General features: G+C 46.3%; 1 protein-coding gene across 1 annotated transcript in view; it reads right to left on the reverse strand.

The window, feature by feature from the left end:
* Nucleotides 1–4284: 4284 nt before the first annotated feature.
* The window catches only part of CD81 (CD81 molecule), a 32984-nt gene continuing 20785 nt past the window's right edge, over nucleotides 4285–16483 (reverse strand). Inside the window, exons 3-8 of the mRNA XM_053980762.1 lie at nucleotides 15107–15204; nucleotides 12219–12293; nucleotides 9450–9557; nucleotides 8784–8879; nucleotides 8374–8463; nucleotides 4285–7688 (exon numbers count right to left, since the gene is read on the reverse strand). Of these exons, the coding sequence (XP_053836737.1) occupies nucleotides 7626–7688; nucleotides 8374–8463; nucleotides 8784–8879; nucleotides 9450–9557; nucleotides 12219–12293; nucleotides 15107–15204 (530 nt within the window). The 3' untranslated portion in view covers nucleotides 4285–7625. The remainder of the gene's footprint in view (nucleotides 7689–8373; nucleotides 8464–8783; nucleotides 8880–9449; nucleotides 9558–12218; nucleotides 12294–15106; nucleotides 15205–16483) is intronic.

The raw sequence follows: 16483 nt of genomic DNA on the forward strand, positions 1-16483 counted from the left end.
AGTGTGCAGGCTCCGAGGGGCGGCTCATTTGCAGGGATGACTCCATGTGTCTGCAGGAAGCCAGTGCGTCCCTGTGTGTGTGGGTGGCATGTGAAAATGTACAGCAGCCTCAGCCCCATCATAGGCGTCTCCTGCTCCTTTCCTGCAAATAAATCTGTCCTTTGGCCCCCTGCAGTAACTGTTTCCATTGCTCCCTGGCAGGCTCCTGCTGCTGCTCCTGCCCTCGGAGCCTGGGGTAGGTGCCTGGGGCAGGGACCACTGGTCCCTCTCCTCAGGGTTATAGGAAAGCAGCAGGCCATTCCCCAACAGCCACCTAGATCCTAAAAGCCAGATAGAGCAAAAAGATGCATTTTTCAACATCTCCTGCATCTGGAAGGAATGTGGAGGTTACTCAGATGTGGCCACATGCAGCTGATGCTGGAGCTCTTGATGGGAGGTGGGGTGGGAAAGGAGTATTTTCCTGCAGGAAGAAATGAAAAGCAGAGTCATGACCACTGCAGCCTTCTCTGCTGGGAGAAGGCAGTCACACCAAGCCAGAGTGGTACAGCCTGAAGGAAATAAATGAGTTGTCCTCTCCCATTTACCAGAATGAAATCCTACAAATGCCCTTGAAATCTCTTGTGGGGTGGGTTTTCAAAATTCAGTGCTTGATATCACCTCTCTTCTATGTTGAGCTTTGCTTACCTGTTTTATTTTGTACTTTCATTTGGTCCTGCAAGCAGATTAGATTTATTCCAGTGCTGTTTACCCATGTTGGTGCTATTTTCCCCTAAGGTAACTACATAAAATTAGTTCCCGCGGAATGAGTTTTAATGCAGACAGGCTATGAAGGTCTTTATCAACTCCATTCTTCACAATAACAATGTTATTACCAGCCTATAGAGGAACTGCAGGGAGACACCACAACCCTTTTTTTTTTTTTTGTTAGAGACATTGCATGTGTGGGAGGGAAATCCTTTATGAGGAAAATTAATACTATCTGCAATTACTCCAGTTGTTTAAAAGAAACAAAATCAGTTGGGGGTGTTCTGTTCATTTTGATTTAACTACAGAATATTTCTACCAAGAAAACCCTTCTCCCAATCTTGCTGCTTTTTCCTTTTTTTTTAACCTGCCCCAAAATGCCTGATACTAAAAAAATGCGTAATGAAAGGCTGAAAAAGGTCTCTGGAATCAGTGACCTTGAAGTTAGCATTAACAAAAAAACCCAAGAGAACCCTAAAACTCCCCATATCTCTTGTTCAAACAAGACCTGTGGGAGCAGCATCAACTAATGCTGAGCCTTGCATTAGCAGCATGGATCCTTGCTGGAGGAAATCTCAGTAGTTTGCTGGCAGTCAACAGGCAGGGTGTTGTGTGCATGCCATCTCGCCTGGCCCAACACTAACACCTCTCAGTACTCAGCAAAGCTGTGTTCTGGCATGAGGGAATGTCCTAGCAAAGCAAGGCCAAGAAACACTTAAAAGTAAAAGGTGTGATTAAGCTGTAATTAGAAGTGTTACTTCCAACCATTAGCACTTGAGCTGGGTCATCTAAATCCAGTGAAAAACAGCAGGCAATCCACAGTGGTTGCAAAGGTTTTATAGTGTCTGCAAGTGTGAAAACAACGTGGGTTTCGTTTATGCAGCAGTTTTAGCACCTGGGAGGCGTTTTCTATTTGCTCCAGGTCCCTGAGCACTGAAGTGAAAGCATCAGGTTGCCAGAGGTCAGCTGAAGGGGTCGCCCCGAACAGCACTTCTGCATCCCATTGCTTAGGTAATGCCCTGTGCAAGGCAATGTGATGCTCCCCAGGCTGAAACTGAGGAGTGGTCAGGAAAAATATGCAGCCTACATCTAGTTCAGGTGCACAGCGTGGTATTTATGGGACTTGGGGTTCCTAGCCTGTGTCTACCACTTACTCAAGAGCTGGTCAGGTAGGTAATTGTTTCCCTCTCTGGTTCAGCACCCACTGGTGGCAGATGTTTCCTCTCTCGGGGCTGTCATTCCACTGTTGCCGACTCCTTGGTGCAGCCACAGTTCCCAGCCCTACCACAGACCCGACAGCGAATGAGATTGTTGAAATAGTCACCTTTTTTCCTCCCCTAACTGGAAGGGCCGTGCTGTCATGCCCAGCAAAGGAAACTGGTTCAGAGCAGGAATGTGAGCACAGCCACCAACACATCCTTCATCCCTGAGCCCGGCAAGCGGAGCGGGCAGGCAGAGGAGGGTGCGGCCACATGCAGCAGTGAGGGCGCTTTCCTCTGCAAAAACCTCCACCGTCAACAGCTCTGCCATGGGAGAGCTGGCTGGATTTTTTCCCTCCTGAGAGAATATTGCAACTCTTGGTTACAGCTTCGGCAACCTCTGATTAGGAAAAGGCATAAGCAATTTATGCATGTTAATCACAGCTGTCTTAGTATGAGACAATTGGGCTCATTGCTATTAGAAAACGAACAGCCCAGAAGAAGCTTACGAAACAGAGCTTGCCAAAGCAAAAAACCTCTCGTTAGAAACACTAGGAGGTTTTAAAAAGCCAGTTTGGGAGGGAGGAGGAAAATAATTTCCACTGGAAAAAAATCCTGGCATGGTCTAGTTTAGAAAAATTCATGTTTGTATTTTTAATTCCTGAAAAATCTTGTTTCACAAGAAAAAAAAAAAAAAAAAAAGATTCCACAGTCACATTCCTAGGCAGCGGAATTCCACAGTAAGGTCTCCAGTGACTTTCCAGGTCCTTCAGACCTCTGGAGAGAAATGTTAAAAGAGAAGTGTAAGCCTGGGTTGTCTGTGCAATATGAGCACAAACAAGCTGCAAGCACTGCATCCACCCTTCCCCTCGGTTATCCCCGTGGCCTCACATGCTCTGACATGGCAGGAGTGCTGTTTTCCACGGGTAACCTGTATCTCCACACAACCTTAAGGGGGCCTGTTTTACCCAGTCCTCTCCTAGTATCACATTCAGCTCATCTGCTTCAAGCACATCAATGCTTGTACTGACACCTAAAGTGCAAATAAAGGGGACTGAAGTGCAAACAAAGTGGACCTTCCCCATTTAGCTGGGGAAGGTTTAAGATCCCAGCTATAATTCCAGGCTGAGGTCCCAAGGCACACACCCTGAATGCCAAATACATGCTGTGCCTTGCCAGTTAGTCTCCACTATTGTCTCTCCCCCTCGAACACCAGCCTGTGTCTGACAGTGACTCACATCAGCTTAATCCTAGCTCCAGAGGCTGGATTAATTTTATCCCCATCTGGAGCAACAATGTAGTGTCACAATCCAAACGTTTTAAGGCATGAAGCAAAGAACATCACATTAATGGGAAACCACCTAGAGGGTCAGCTGAGGACAGTCTTCCCTGCAGCCCAAATTTTGCTTGAATACAAGAATGAGACATGCCTGTTCCCTTGGAAGACGTGGCAGAAATCAGTACATGATGGACAGAAACAAGATCTGACAACACATCATTAAAAATCCACTAACAAGGGGGAATTGCTTTCTTTTTTTTTTTTTTTGATTATGTTTTTAAATATCACTTTTTTTTTTTCCTTTCCAGAAGTCATTATGTCCGACTCCATTAATATTCAGGTAAGCAAGTGAAAGAACAACAGATGGGCATGATCTCGCAGCACAGGCACAGCCGCTGGGAGCAGGGCTTGCCTTTCTTTGCAGCAGCTCAACATCGTGTTCCCTCCTTGTCCTCTGTCACCCCGCACCCTCTCCCTTTCTGTATCAGCACAGGTGATTGCTGGCAGCCACTGCAGGACATTCCTGCTTCACACACAGTGCAAAGTCCAGGACAGGACAAAGGAAGACAGACAACTGATGTATCACAGCACCTGGCCTCCCACCTCGCTCTCAGCCAGGCTTTCCCCTGATGGTGCAGAGAGGCAGGTGGGAGCAGCAGCAGTGGCATCACCAGACCATCCACAGAAGGCAGACCAACCCAGTCCCCATCCAGATGGGCCATTTTTGGTTGCTTTTGGAGGAACCCCTCAAGTGTGTGCAGGACTACCACCATGCCCCCCTCCACCCCATGCTGAATTTCAGCACACTCTTTTTGCAATCCACATCAGTTTCCCTACAGCTGTACCCTCCTTCACTTGGGGAGGGGCACAACTGCAGCAGCCACCACTTCAGGCAAGCAACCCTTTTGCCTTCCCTTAGCACCAGTTCAGATGCATACTCAGCCAGCCTGCAGTCCCCCCTCCCAGAGGCTGTAAAATCCAATGCTGTCAAAGCCTGGTTCACAAAGCATCCTGGTGTTAAGGTTAACTGGTTGTAAAATTGCAGAAGTTCATCACACTATGCACACTATGAGAAATGTTTATTAAATTGATTTTTGTTTCATTTCTTTAAAAAAAAAGGCATAAAGAAGTTAAACACACTGCTTTGTGGCACGCTCCACAGTATGAAAAAATCCCAAGCATTCAGTTAAGCTGTCAGCGGCTCTGTTTGACCTTTTGATGTGGTCTTTGAACTCAGACCTGGACAGTTGACACTCCTCATCCCCACCTCAGCTCACAGCCATTTTCTCAGCTGTCACTAGCTCCAGGAGGGATGCTTCCATGGAGAGGGAGGGATTTGCATTTACAGCCTGCAATTCCATCCTTTTCTTCCCTAGGGCTATGGAGAGGAGCACTACAGAATGCCATGTTGCACACACAAAGGCACAGGTATGCAGGAGAGGCGCTGGGGCAGAGCAGGGGTCCTGCCCTGTGGGTTTTCCCCCCTCATCTCAGCCAGCTTTGGGATTGACCAACTGGCAGAAGAGCCCAGTGGCTTTTGGATCTTGAGGGCTTGCAATGGGGTGAGTCCCCTCAGCCCTTCACAGCTCCCTTTCTAGTTTGTGTTAACTCAGGTCCAGCTTCACAGGAGATCCAAGTGGGTAGTTTTTTTCAGAGAGGGTTTCTCAACTACTTCACTGTTCTTAAGCATGATGATTCCTCTCTGTCCCTGTTCTTCCAGGGCTGACTCCTCCAGCTGAGGACCTCCAGTTGAGTGTGGGGACTCACCTGGTAACTAAAGAAAGCATTGTCTTCTCTGCAAGCATCCTTGTGTCCTTGCTCCCACGACCCTTCTCTAGCTGCTCCCCTCCTTGAGCACCTTTCCTGCAGCAGCCACAGAAACAGGAGATGGCCCAGGAAGCTGCCTCTGGAACTCTCCACAATGGCAAGCCACCTCTGAAATGAGCCAGAGGGTGAATTGTACCCCCTGTGGGACACAATCTGAGCAAACTCTCAGATTCTGCCGCTCTTCCTCCTCTCACAGCTCTCAGATTCCCTCTCTAAGTACCACTTTCTCCCAATTACTCCTGCCTGGGACAACTCAAACCCTTAAAGCACAATGTCTGAGGACACACTTGACCTGCATCGAGACCCAGTCTGTCTTCAAACAGAGCTCCAGCTATGTACACAGCATCAACTGAATACTGAACAATATCAAAAATACGGTATAAGGAAAACAGAATTGAAATGCTTAATGGCATATTTATACACATTTACCAACAGTCAACAGAAAAGGTGGCAAGTTACACATCCATTCTGTATGCTGACAATCCTGATGCACATAGATGTAAACACACATGCTTGGATGATGCATATACATATGGCCACATAACAGAGTAGATGACCTGGAGGAGCTATGCTGGGGAGCAGGGGAAGGGGTTACCGACTGCAAAACCTCATCTCATTCTCAATTTGCACAACATGGACATTCAGGGCAGTGTTGCTTTAAGGCTATTTCTAAGGCTGAATCTTTTCTTGTCCAACCCCTCAATATGAAGATCTGTTGAAGCACTTCCTCCTCTTTACCCAGCACAACTTGATATATATATCTATATATATTTACCTATATACTTTTTAAAGGCCCTATATACTAAAAGGCAGGAAGAGGAAAGGGGGGAGTAGAACGGAAGAAAAACTTCTGAATGGATCAATTTGCCCCAGTGCAGGAGTCTTCTATCCTGTAATGGCAACAGCTATGACAGCTACGTGCAGTGGACAAGGTATTAGTTTGAAAATGACTGATGATCACAGGCCTCCCTCCCTATCAGATCTGAAGTTCTCTGTTGTGACAAAGGGGGAGAAATACTTTAAGAAACAGAAATACTCCTGAAGTGGGAAAAGTGATCACTAATTTAAACTCCTCCCCTTACCTGCTTCAAGGTGGCAAAAGAGCTCAGATACTATAATTTCCAGCTCAAGTGCCTGTACGGCTAAGGAAAAGGCTTTGCTTAAAAATATATATCTGTGGAACTATACATATAATCATCTTTTTAGCGATCTTTTTAGATCATCTTTTTATTACATAGCTCCTGGGTCACTCTCCCCCTCTATCTACATGGTGACAGAGTGGCATATAAAAGAAGCCACAGACATCAAAGTGATAACCAAAGTTACCAGATCACAAGAATGTGTTTCAACTGGTGCGATCTAACGTGCTAAATTACCTTGATTTTATAAGCTGATCAGCTGTTAATATAACTGGAAGGTCTTAAAAATAACCTTTTTATTTCATAATCAGATTTTGACAATTTCTCAGCAATATTAAGTGTGTGACAATATGCTATAATTAAGAATGATTTCACTGAACAAGAGAGTGATGCAAAGATGAAATTTTAAGCATGTACACATATGGTTGGGAACACCCAAGCATCATCCTGCAGTACATAAAAGCAGGATTTCTAAAGTCAAGGACCTTTTTTTATGTTTTCTTCTTTTTCCAATATCATTTCTATGTGAGCATTAGCTTAACAGTGGAAATTTGGTAGAGAACTAGATTCTCCTTGAAACATATGTCTATAATGAAACACTGAAGAACATAAAAAAAGTAATTTAATTTTCAGTTTGTTATATTTGAAAAACTGGGACTAAAATTCACCTCCAGCCACTGACCTTTTAATGCAATGAGTCAATGGAACTGGGCCAATTTATAAAATTATAGCCCCAAGGAAAAAAAAAAAATCACAAAACCAAAAAACATTTTTACTCATTAGAGAGTAAAAAAGTTTCAGCATGACTTCTGTTGAGGACTGACCTACCAATGGAAACAGGCTGGAGAGGAACAATGCTTGTGTTTCCCCTGGGATACATTGCACCCGGGTGACGGAGGCTGTATCCTTTCCCCTCCTCTCTCCCAGGCTTTGGACAGTCTCCCAGGCTTCCCTACGGACAGCTTGGAAACATCACGGAGCTGGGGTGATGGTTGGAAAAGATGAGTATAAATTAACAAAAATACCGAATTCTGCTTCAGCATCCAATTAAAAAAGTTGGTAAAACCAAGGCAAAGTTTTCTGAGACCAGTCTGCACCCTTCTCCTCTGCACATCTTCCACCAATGTTATTTCTGAGTTACTGGGGGTGGGGAAGGGGGAGGAAGGACTTGATCTCCTGCTACAGCAGCTTTCCCATCACACCAAACTGACGTGTAACTAACTCAGCCACAAAGATATGGGAAAGTTTTATTTATTAAAAAAAAAAAAAGTACTTCAAAATAAAAATGATAAGTACTGTATGGTAATATTGGAAGCATTTATATACATAATTTTCTTTGTCTGTTGTTGAAATGTCTCCTGGTCACTCGGTGGCACTTGGGGTCCCCTCTAGCGCCGTCCGCCCTGATCCCCCCTTCCCCTGCCTGGCTCTCACGGCTCAGTAGATAGAGCTGTTCCTTATGCCACAGCACAGCACCATGCTCAGGATCATCTCAAAGATCTGTTGAGAGACAGGGGCACCACTGAGGCAACAACCAGTACGATGCAGGAGCTCCCCCATCCCAAGGTCCCCCACTCCACATTAACACTCTCATGCCAGAGGTAAGGGACAGATGCAACATCTTTGTTGCTGTTTTCATATGGAGTTGGCCAATTTGAGATAAGGTGCTGTCCTCCCGTCTCTCACTGGCAGCAGTGGTGGTACCTGACAAGCTTTTTGGCTGCCAGCTACACAGCAAATGCCTTGAGATCCCTCCAGCACTACAGCCCAGCCTTTGCACAGCTGCCATGTTACATCTCCACAGTACCCAAGCCTCACTAGGGAGCAAACCCGAAGGAGCAAAGGAAGCAAATCTCTTCTCGCTGCAGATCCCAGCAACAAAACATGGCAGCCTGTAGAACAAGTAGTTTTGGAGGAGGTTTCAGTGCTGCTCTGCCCTTTCAGCTGGGCTTGCAGGTGCTCCTGCTCTACTGAGCTTGCCAGGTGCCTCCCCTAACATCCCAACTCCGCAGAGGGATAACAAAGCCCTTGGTCTCGTCATGTTCCAGGGCTCTCTGGTGCATAGGGCTGGTGCTGTGGAGTTGCAGTGGCATCCAGAGGAGAGGGATTGATCCAGCCCAGCTGGAAGAGGACCGGGGTGCCCCGAGGTGTATTTTTCCCTGTCCCACCAGGCTATCACACTTACCATGATCACAGCAACCACAACAGCAGCGATACCGATCAGGTAGAGCTTCCCAGAGAAGAGCTCATCGATTTTTTTGTGGCAGTTTGTGTTCTGAGGCAGAGAAGCACACCAGTCAGACAGCTTGCTTTCCCCTCACCCACCCCCAGCACTGAGAAAGGTAGGTCAGCTTTCCCCTGGCCCAGGTCCTGGCCCCAGGACTTCCAGCCAGACTTCACCCCTCTGCACCTGACAGAGCCCTCAAGCAGGAACAGCAAAGGAAGAACCAAATGGGAACCTTTAACATCCTTCTACACCATCCCCAAATAAATGAAATCTCTATCCTTTATCTATTTCCCAATAAATCCCAAAATTTCCTTGGCAGCCAAGGTTTCCTGAAGCAGCTGTGCTGATTGAAGAGCAACTGTGCCTACCTCAAAATAGCTTTTCAGGGAGTCCTTTTGGCAGAGGTCGTCCCTCCACAGAGGAGTGAAAGTCGATGTCATAATATCGGAACCACAACAATCCAGCTACATGGGAAGAAGAAAAAACCAATGGAGAGCCAACATTAGCAGACAGCAAACACTTATGCAATGCTATCCCCACCATTACACATTCTTGAACTCATTGAAGATTGAGGAGGCATCTTGGAGGGGGAAACAAGGGTGGGGAATAAGTCACCAAACCTATTTTTTTCTTTCTATGCAATGCAGCTGCCTCCTACAATAGTTCCAGACAGATCTGGCATAGATTTGCTGGAGGAGAGTGAACCCAACTCTCCAGGGATTTTGTTTCCTGCTGAATAGACCAAGTATCAGGATTAATTCCTCAGAACTACATTCTTCTTCCATTGAATTTTACTTAAATCAGGGGTGCTGAGGTAAATGAAAGGCAACTTAATCAGAGTTTGGTCCAGACTTCCCAGCACCATGTGATGGAGAGAATACTGAAGAGGCCACAACTCTGCTTCTTAAAATGTAACAACAACAAACTTCATTAGGCTAAGACCTGCACATAGTATCATCCACTTTAGACTGCTTTTCCCACCCATTTTCCTGACCTCCATTATTAGTTCTCCAGCGCAATCGCCACCATCTTACCGTTTCATGGAAGGTCTTCACTACAGCTTTGGCGTTGTTTGCATCTGACTCTCCCATGAGCGCTTGTTGAAGTGCTTGGTCGTAGAACTGCTTCACATCTTTGGCTATCTAGGAAAGACACAGAAAAAACTCTTTTTCAGCCAGAGGAGGAGGAGGAAGGGAAAACCTATCCAGCAGATGTGCCTGAAGGACAGGTTCCCTCTAATGGTACTTGGAGTAAGATCAGCAGTTTTTAAATGAATTTGGACTCCATTTGTTTGCGCATGAAAAAAGGCCTGTCCTTCATAGGGCTCCCAGCCCCTCCAGCTGTCACAAATACTAAGAACCCCATCCACCAGCCAGCAGATTTCAAACACTATCCAAGGGGTCCACAGGCTCTGTCTAGGAGATAAAGACAGCCAAGGCCTGGAGGATGAGCCACAAGTTGAGACAGCCTTCAGCCCACATGGATGTGCTGCTGGTCTCAGGAAGGCAGAAATGGCTCTTTTTGAACCACACATAGACAAAGCAGGCAGGCAACATATTTCCCACAGAGGCTGCAGAGTCTGGACAGGCTCAGGAGGAGGTGGGGTGCACAGGGGCAAGGCTGTCTGTAAATATGGGCACCTTGGCTTACTGAGTGGCTCAGAGGGGATGGCAGGAATTTGGGAGAGATTGCACACTAAAGCCTGGTGAAACAGCTCATTTGGGTCAGGAAGCTTAGGTGCATTTAGATGGATTTAAAACCATGGCTGCGTCCCTATGGACATCGCTGTCCTGTAAGTGGTTATGTGAGACACCTTATCCAGACTCTAACCCTGCTGCGTGGGTAGTGAATTGCAACCACCCATGAGGGCCTGCTCCACAGTGCAAAAATCTCCTAACTTTTAGGGAAACTGGCCTTGTGATTTCTCCTCTAACACCTTTCAATAATTTGAGAGAGAGTGATGAAAGAAGGCCATGCAAGAGAAGCAAAAGAAAAACATAAAAACAAGAAAGGGAAAATGCTTTCTGGAACATCTGCTCTTGGCAGCACAGACTGGATTAGCATATGAAAAAAGAAACTGCAGCAAGATGATGCACAATTTCAATCAATTATCCCAGAACTCTTTCATCACTACTCAAAAAAGCTTGCTTTGGAGGATGATATTCTCCAACCAAACCATTTCATTCTGGTACATTAAAAAAAAAAATTAAATCCTATTTATTGCCTCCCCATTCTGAATTTACAGCATCTCCCAGAAGGCAAGCTGAGGGAAAGACTGCCTTCAGCTTTGAGAGGAAGTATCCCTTCTGGAAACATCTCTCGGTGGCTGGGATCATCCAGTGCTTCCCTCCCAGCCTGCACTGCTCCCAACCAAGGCAGGGAGAAACAAGCCTGCCTTGCGAGCAGGGACTTCAAAATAGCCCATTCATCATCAAGGCTGCAAAACTAGCTGATGCAAACAGACTGCCACCCTTCATTTTAAACTGCAAAATTAATTTTAGGGACTGAGGTCATCACTTCTGTATTGGGAAATCCTACATTTCTCAGCTTTATGCTCTAGTGGCCAAGCTCTTTCTCCCCAGGATGGGACACAACAGCCGTGGGGTCTCTCCTTACTCAGCCTTCACTTTTTTTTGCTGTCGGTTGCAGTGGCACATCTTGGACTCTTCAGGATTCACAAACTAACATCTGCAGGCGGCACAGCCCCTCTGCAGAGGTTAATTATTTCACTAAAGTTGCTAGGAAACAGCACTGTGCCTGCATAATAGTGTTTAGCTACAGAAGAGCTTACTCCAGTGAAGTCGTGCTCTCTCCTGAATGACTACAAGGGTGTTCCAATTCATGCCAAGCCTGCGAGCCATTGCTGACAAGAATGAGAAAGCTGAGCAGGCCGGCACCTACTTACACAGCTGGCTAACGTCTCTTAGGAAAGTAAACACATTTCCTACTCTGCCAGAGAGTCTAACCTTGGCTTTTAGCACAAGCAGTCCCCTTCTCGCCTCCAAACCCCTGAGGCCCCAGTGATGAGCACCCAGGCTGCTGCTTGGTGCAGCATAGCCATAGTTCCCATACACGGGCAGTTCTGCATTTCGAGGCCAAACTGGTGTGTATGTGAGCACATGTGACCATAGCGAAGGGAAGGTGAGCAGAAACAGAAGGTGAAAAGCTGTAATTTCCAGTTCTACCCTTCAGTTCAGCTCCTCCAGCCAGGAAACCTTATCTGAGCAGTCCCTAGCAGGGTGCCTAGCAGGGACAGATACAGGACTTGGACCCCTCATGAGTGCACAGCATATGGATCACAGCAAGCCCAGCACTGGCAGACAAATGACCTGAAGCAGGTTCTATGACACTGGAGAAGAGCAGGAAGCACCAAGCAATCCCGTTAATGCAGGCTCTCCCTGAACAGCATTCCTGCCCTTTGGCACCACCCAGCTGGGTTTGGTCCTCGTTCCCTGGCACCAAGGACAGACGTGCAGATGGCTTTCCTTCACAATTTCATGCCCAAATCGACTCCCTCTGTGACTGACAGCGTGGCAGCAAGGAGAAGACCCAAGTGAGACAGGCTATTTTTATTCCAGACACCGCACTACATACCCTAAGGGCAGCTGCTACCACAAGTGCTCACATTTAAAGTTCATCAGCCCAGCCAAGAGGAGTGAGGTGGCCTGCCCAGGTCACACCGCTAATCCAAGCCCCCATTACTCAGTCTGGGAGCAGTTTGTGAGCAAAACAGCTCATGCTGTGATCTGCTGCCGTTCTGCCCCAGCCTCCCAGTCCCACAAACACAGGTTTTAGAGCCTTACTTGGTCTTTGTTGACAAAACCCCAAATTCCAGCCGCAACTTCACAGGCAAACAGGATCACCAGGCAGGTGAAGAACTGCAAAGACAAATCAAGAGAACGATCCTTAACATATCTGCAGCAGTTAGGTGGGGAGAGGTGTGGAGCAGCACTTCCACTGACAAATCAGAGCAAGGTATCATCTGACTTCAAACCATTTTCTCTCTCATACATGCACTGAACTCAAACACATTTTCCTGTAACTCATCACATATGACTCCACATCCAGATTGTTGAGCAGGGACTAGCAAAACCTTTCCCACAAAGGGACTGGCAGGGATGAAGATGCCCTGTGTAGCACAAGATATATCGCTCCACTTCATGCACCTGCGGGACCATCCAGAAAAGGTTTCTGCTCTGCCACAAATGCTCTGGACTGGAATTGCCAATGCAGGGTTAAAAGCACATTTCAGCTGCTGAGGAGCTGGGGATGTCAGGGTGTGATTTATGGCCAGCTCTCTGGCATCCACAGCCCTGCAAGGCTACTGCAGTTTTTTGCATAAATACCAACACTGACGTTTTCCCCACAGTCCCACCCTGTTTGTGCAATTCCAGCATTCCTCCCTGCCATCCTCCCTTTTTTGTTCCGATCCCGTGAACACATTGTGATAGTTGGTCAGTTGGACTGGAAATGGGAAGCTGTAAACTCATACATCAGCATCACATGAGAAGGCACAGAGAGGCATGATCCATGTGCAGCCAACATCACCTCTGTGACAACATCACTCAGTGACTTCTTTCTGGGAAAAGCCCCAAAGTGGGAGAAGTTGCCATGAAAGTCAAGAAGCAAAAGAGGTGAACGCAATCAAGGAAACATAAAATTACAGTATAGGGTGGGAAAACAGCCCCTGGCTCCTGAGCAGTCTCTGTTCAAAACACATTCAGGATATTTTCTCCAACAATAGATGAAACAGGAGTTTCCAGAATGATGCCATGACCTGGCTCTCACATGCAAAAACAAAGGGTTATCAGCAAAATGGAAACAAGACTATTAACCTGACAGCAGGAAAGGACTTCAACATCCTTGTCCAATTCCTGAACAATCAACTCCTATGTGAACATCTATCCCTAATTTTGTAGGAACATCTTTGAAAGACTAGGTCCCACATCCCCCCCAATGACTCACACCACCATAAACTGCGGGTGCAATGCCACTGTAAGTCTGGTTAAGCACTAGGGCTCACTCCTGCAGTGGTTACCCTTCAGTGAAGGATGGTTTGCTTATCCCAGATGTGGAGGTACAACTTCCTGCAGATTCAGCTCTTCTGTAAGCTGGCTGCAGAACAGCAGGAGGTGCAGCTTGATGCTATGGGAACATAGTGGTGGTCCTGGCCAGGCAGCAGGCTGTGTCCCAGCCCCTTTCCAGGGAGCAGAGCCTGTTCCATACCAAGTGGCTCCCTCCTGTCTTCCTTAGGTCTTGCTGCTCAGCTTCCATGCCACCTTTGGCACAAAGTCACTCCCTCAGATAGGTGGTGGAAAGGGGAGCACAGCTGCTTCCCTAAAACACCCAAGGAAATGTCCTTGGAACATAGTGGGAGCCTTGGCCAGCAGAAAGCATCCTCATCCTCTCTAGACTTTTCTTGGCAAGCCAAGATGTGAGCAAACACAGGCAATGCACAGCAGCTAGAGCTGCTAATTTCAGCCAGATCAGCCGGTTTCCCTGTCGGACCTCAGGTACCTTGTGCCATCTACCCTTCTAATCCTCTAACTTCAGGAGGGAGTGAGAGGTAGTTCAGGGTCTGTAATCACTTGCATTAACAAAACAAAATAAAAATCCAAAGCTGCCAAACTGTGCTCCAACAACCTGTTAGATTTGTGTGCAGGCTCCTTGTATTCCCAGCAGCCAGGATAATGCTGCATCCCATCCACTATGTTCAGAAGCGCTTTATCAACACTGGGGAAAAGCATCCCCTTATTATTGGGAACCAGCAGCAATCAGAGGTGAAGTCATCTGCAAGAGTGAGGCAAAGCAGCTCCCTTTCCCTCTGTCCCAGCTGAGCCCACACCCATGAGTTGCTACACCACCACCAAGAACCCTCCAGCCTAATGAAGCCAAGTGCTGGGAAGTCATTCGAATAAAAAAAAAAAAAAACCACCCAAAAATTATGTTTTACCTTTCCAGTTTTGTTTTTTATGCATCAAGTTTAAACTGAACCACATGTGAGAACTTGCTTTAAATAAATGGGTCTCCCTTGCTCCCAAGGTAAAGGCTTTTGGTGTGGCTACAGTTTATCCAATTAACCTCATCCTGTGCCAGGAATCCTGAGCTGCTGCCTCACATCGAGGACCTGTAACACTTCAGTAATGGATTTTCCAGGATGTACTTAGATGTTCTCACTAAGAAATTATGGAAAATCTTTGCTGTTTCCTTGTCCAAACAGATAAAAATAGTAGATGATTCCTTAAAAGAACTAGAATTGCTGCAGGCAGCCTTCAAACAGAGTGAGAAGGGATGCTGTAGGGGACTCCAGGTAAGAAAGAGGGTTTAGTGGGTGCTTGGTAAGACAGCCAGACCATGGAGGGATAACTGCAAGGTGAGGGTTCACATATAACAGAGAAAGACTCTCTTAAGAATCCTGCTGATCTCACCCCTTCTGCCCTGCAGCCAGGCATAGAAAGGACTTTGCAGCATGCCTGTCAGCTCAGCTGAGCTCCACAGGCTGGGCAGAGATGCCCTCAGCCACGCAGCACTGCCTTGCTCCTTGCAGAGGTCACCTAGCTCCCACCTACGTGCTCAAACATCCTCCCAGCCCCACTAGTTGGGAAAGCCCCCAGCAAGGGAAGCACAGCCACATGCCATCCAGCAGGGAAATCAGGGTGCCAAGTGACTTCCAAACCTCTGTGTCTCCTACCGTTCCCAGAAGACACTGAGACTCCTGAATAGCCCCGTAGCATCCCAGGAATCCCACGAACATCATGACAGCTCCAACTGCAATCAGGATGTAGATTCCTGCAAGGCAAAGTGAGAGGCAGACACGTTACTGCACAGCTCTGTCCACCCTTGTGCCTGGCTGGACATTCTGGCTCCTGAGGTGGATAATTATGGGCGTGCAGAATTAAGGCTCAGGAGGTGTGATGGCAGCAGACATAGTAGAACGCAACGTACATGAGTTGGGTCTCAAAGTGTTTGAAGCTGCCAACACGGGAGCTTTAATAACTCCATCACCTCCAAAATGAGAGGAAGCACTGAGAGTAGCACTAGGCAGAGGATGTAGGAGGCATGACAAGAGCTCAACAGCATCCTCACAGCTGTAGCATGGAGTTATCCTGGCATGGTGCTTTAAATGTTTAAGCAGAGACGGAAATTATTAGTTAGCATATCTTGTAAAATAAACAGTAAGGCACATGGTTTATTTATATTAAACATCATACAAATATTTATCTGGCTAACATTTAAAAGGCAGATGAACCACAAAACCAAGGGGAAAGTACTGCTTAAGCATCTCACTTAAAATCTGGTGCTTTTTTTTGTTATAGGTTCTTCCACAGAGAATACAACATTTTTTTACTTTAACTTATTGAATTTGCACAGGCAACTTGCACCATAACTAGCTCAAAGCTTGAAATGAGGCATCAGGAGTGGTTCAGAAAACAGAGGAATAAAAGTTTATTCATTCAGGAAACAAGAGCTTATCTCAAGGCTCAAGTCTGCTGCCGTGAGTAATCACCATGGTCTCACCAACCACGAGACTAGTGAAGTCATAGTGATTACTCAGCCAAACACTACCAGCTCATTTAAACTTGACACAGCTTTTTGCTGGTGTATCCCTTATATTTAGTGCATTTTTGGTTAAGTAATATTCTCAAGTATTGTAGTTCTCCTACTCTCTAAGTGAATCTTATTTTCCATTCAAAAGCAATTTGATACATGCAAAAATTACAAATCAGGTAAAACTGCAGTCACTATGTCTAATGGACAGTGAAAAAAAAAATAATCATGATGAGGATAAAAGAACATGGGGTATCCCAGAGGTAACAGCAATACAGTGAATATTACTAGTGGTTGGGAGACACATCCCTTCAATGAAATGTTTTCTTCTGCTATGAGTGAAAATGTTTTATAGTAATTAATCAGACTGTCAGCTCTCCTTTAGGGACAGCCCTAACATATAAACAGAGCTCAAGATTAAAACTGCTTGTACATGCTTGTGATGTTTAAAGTTTTCCTTATCACTGTAGCTTTTAAACAATCTTCTGATAATTAAACTGCAAAGTCCAAAGGCCATGCA

This window comes from Vidua macroura, chromosome 6, assembly GCF_024509145.1.
Source record: "Vidua macroura isolate BioBank_ID:100142 chromosome 6, ASM2450914v1, whole genome shotgun sequence".
NCBI lineage: Eukaryota > Metazoa > Chordata > Aves > Passeriformes > Viduidae > Vidua > Vidua macroura.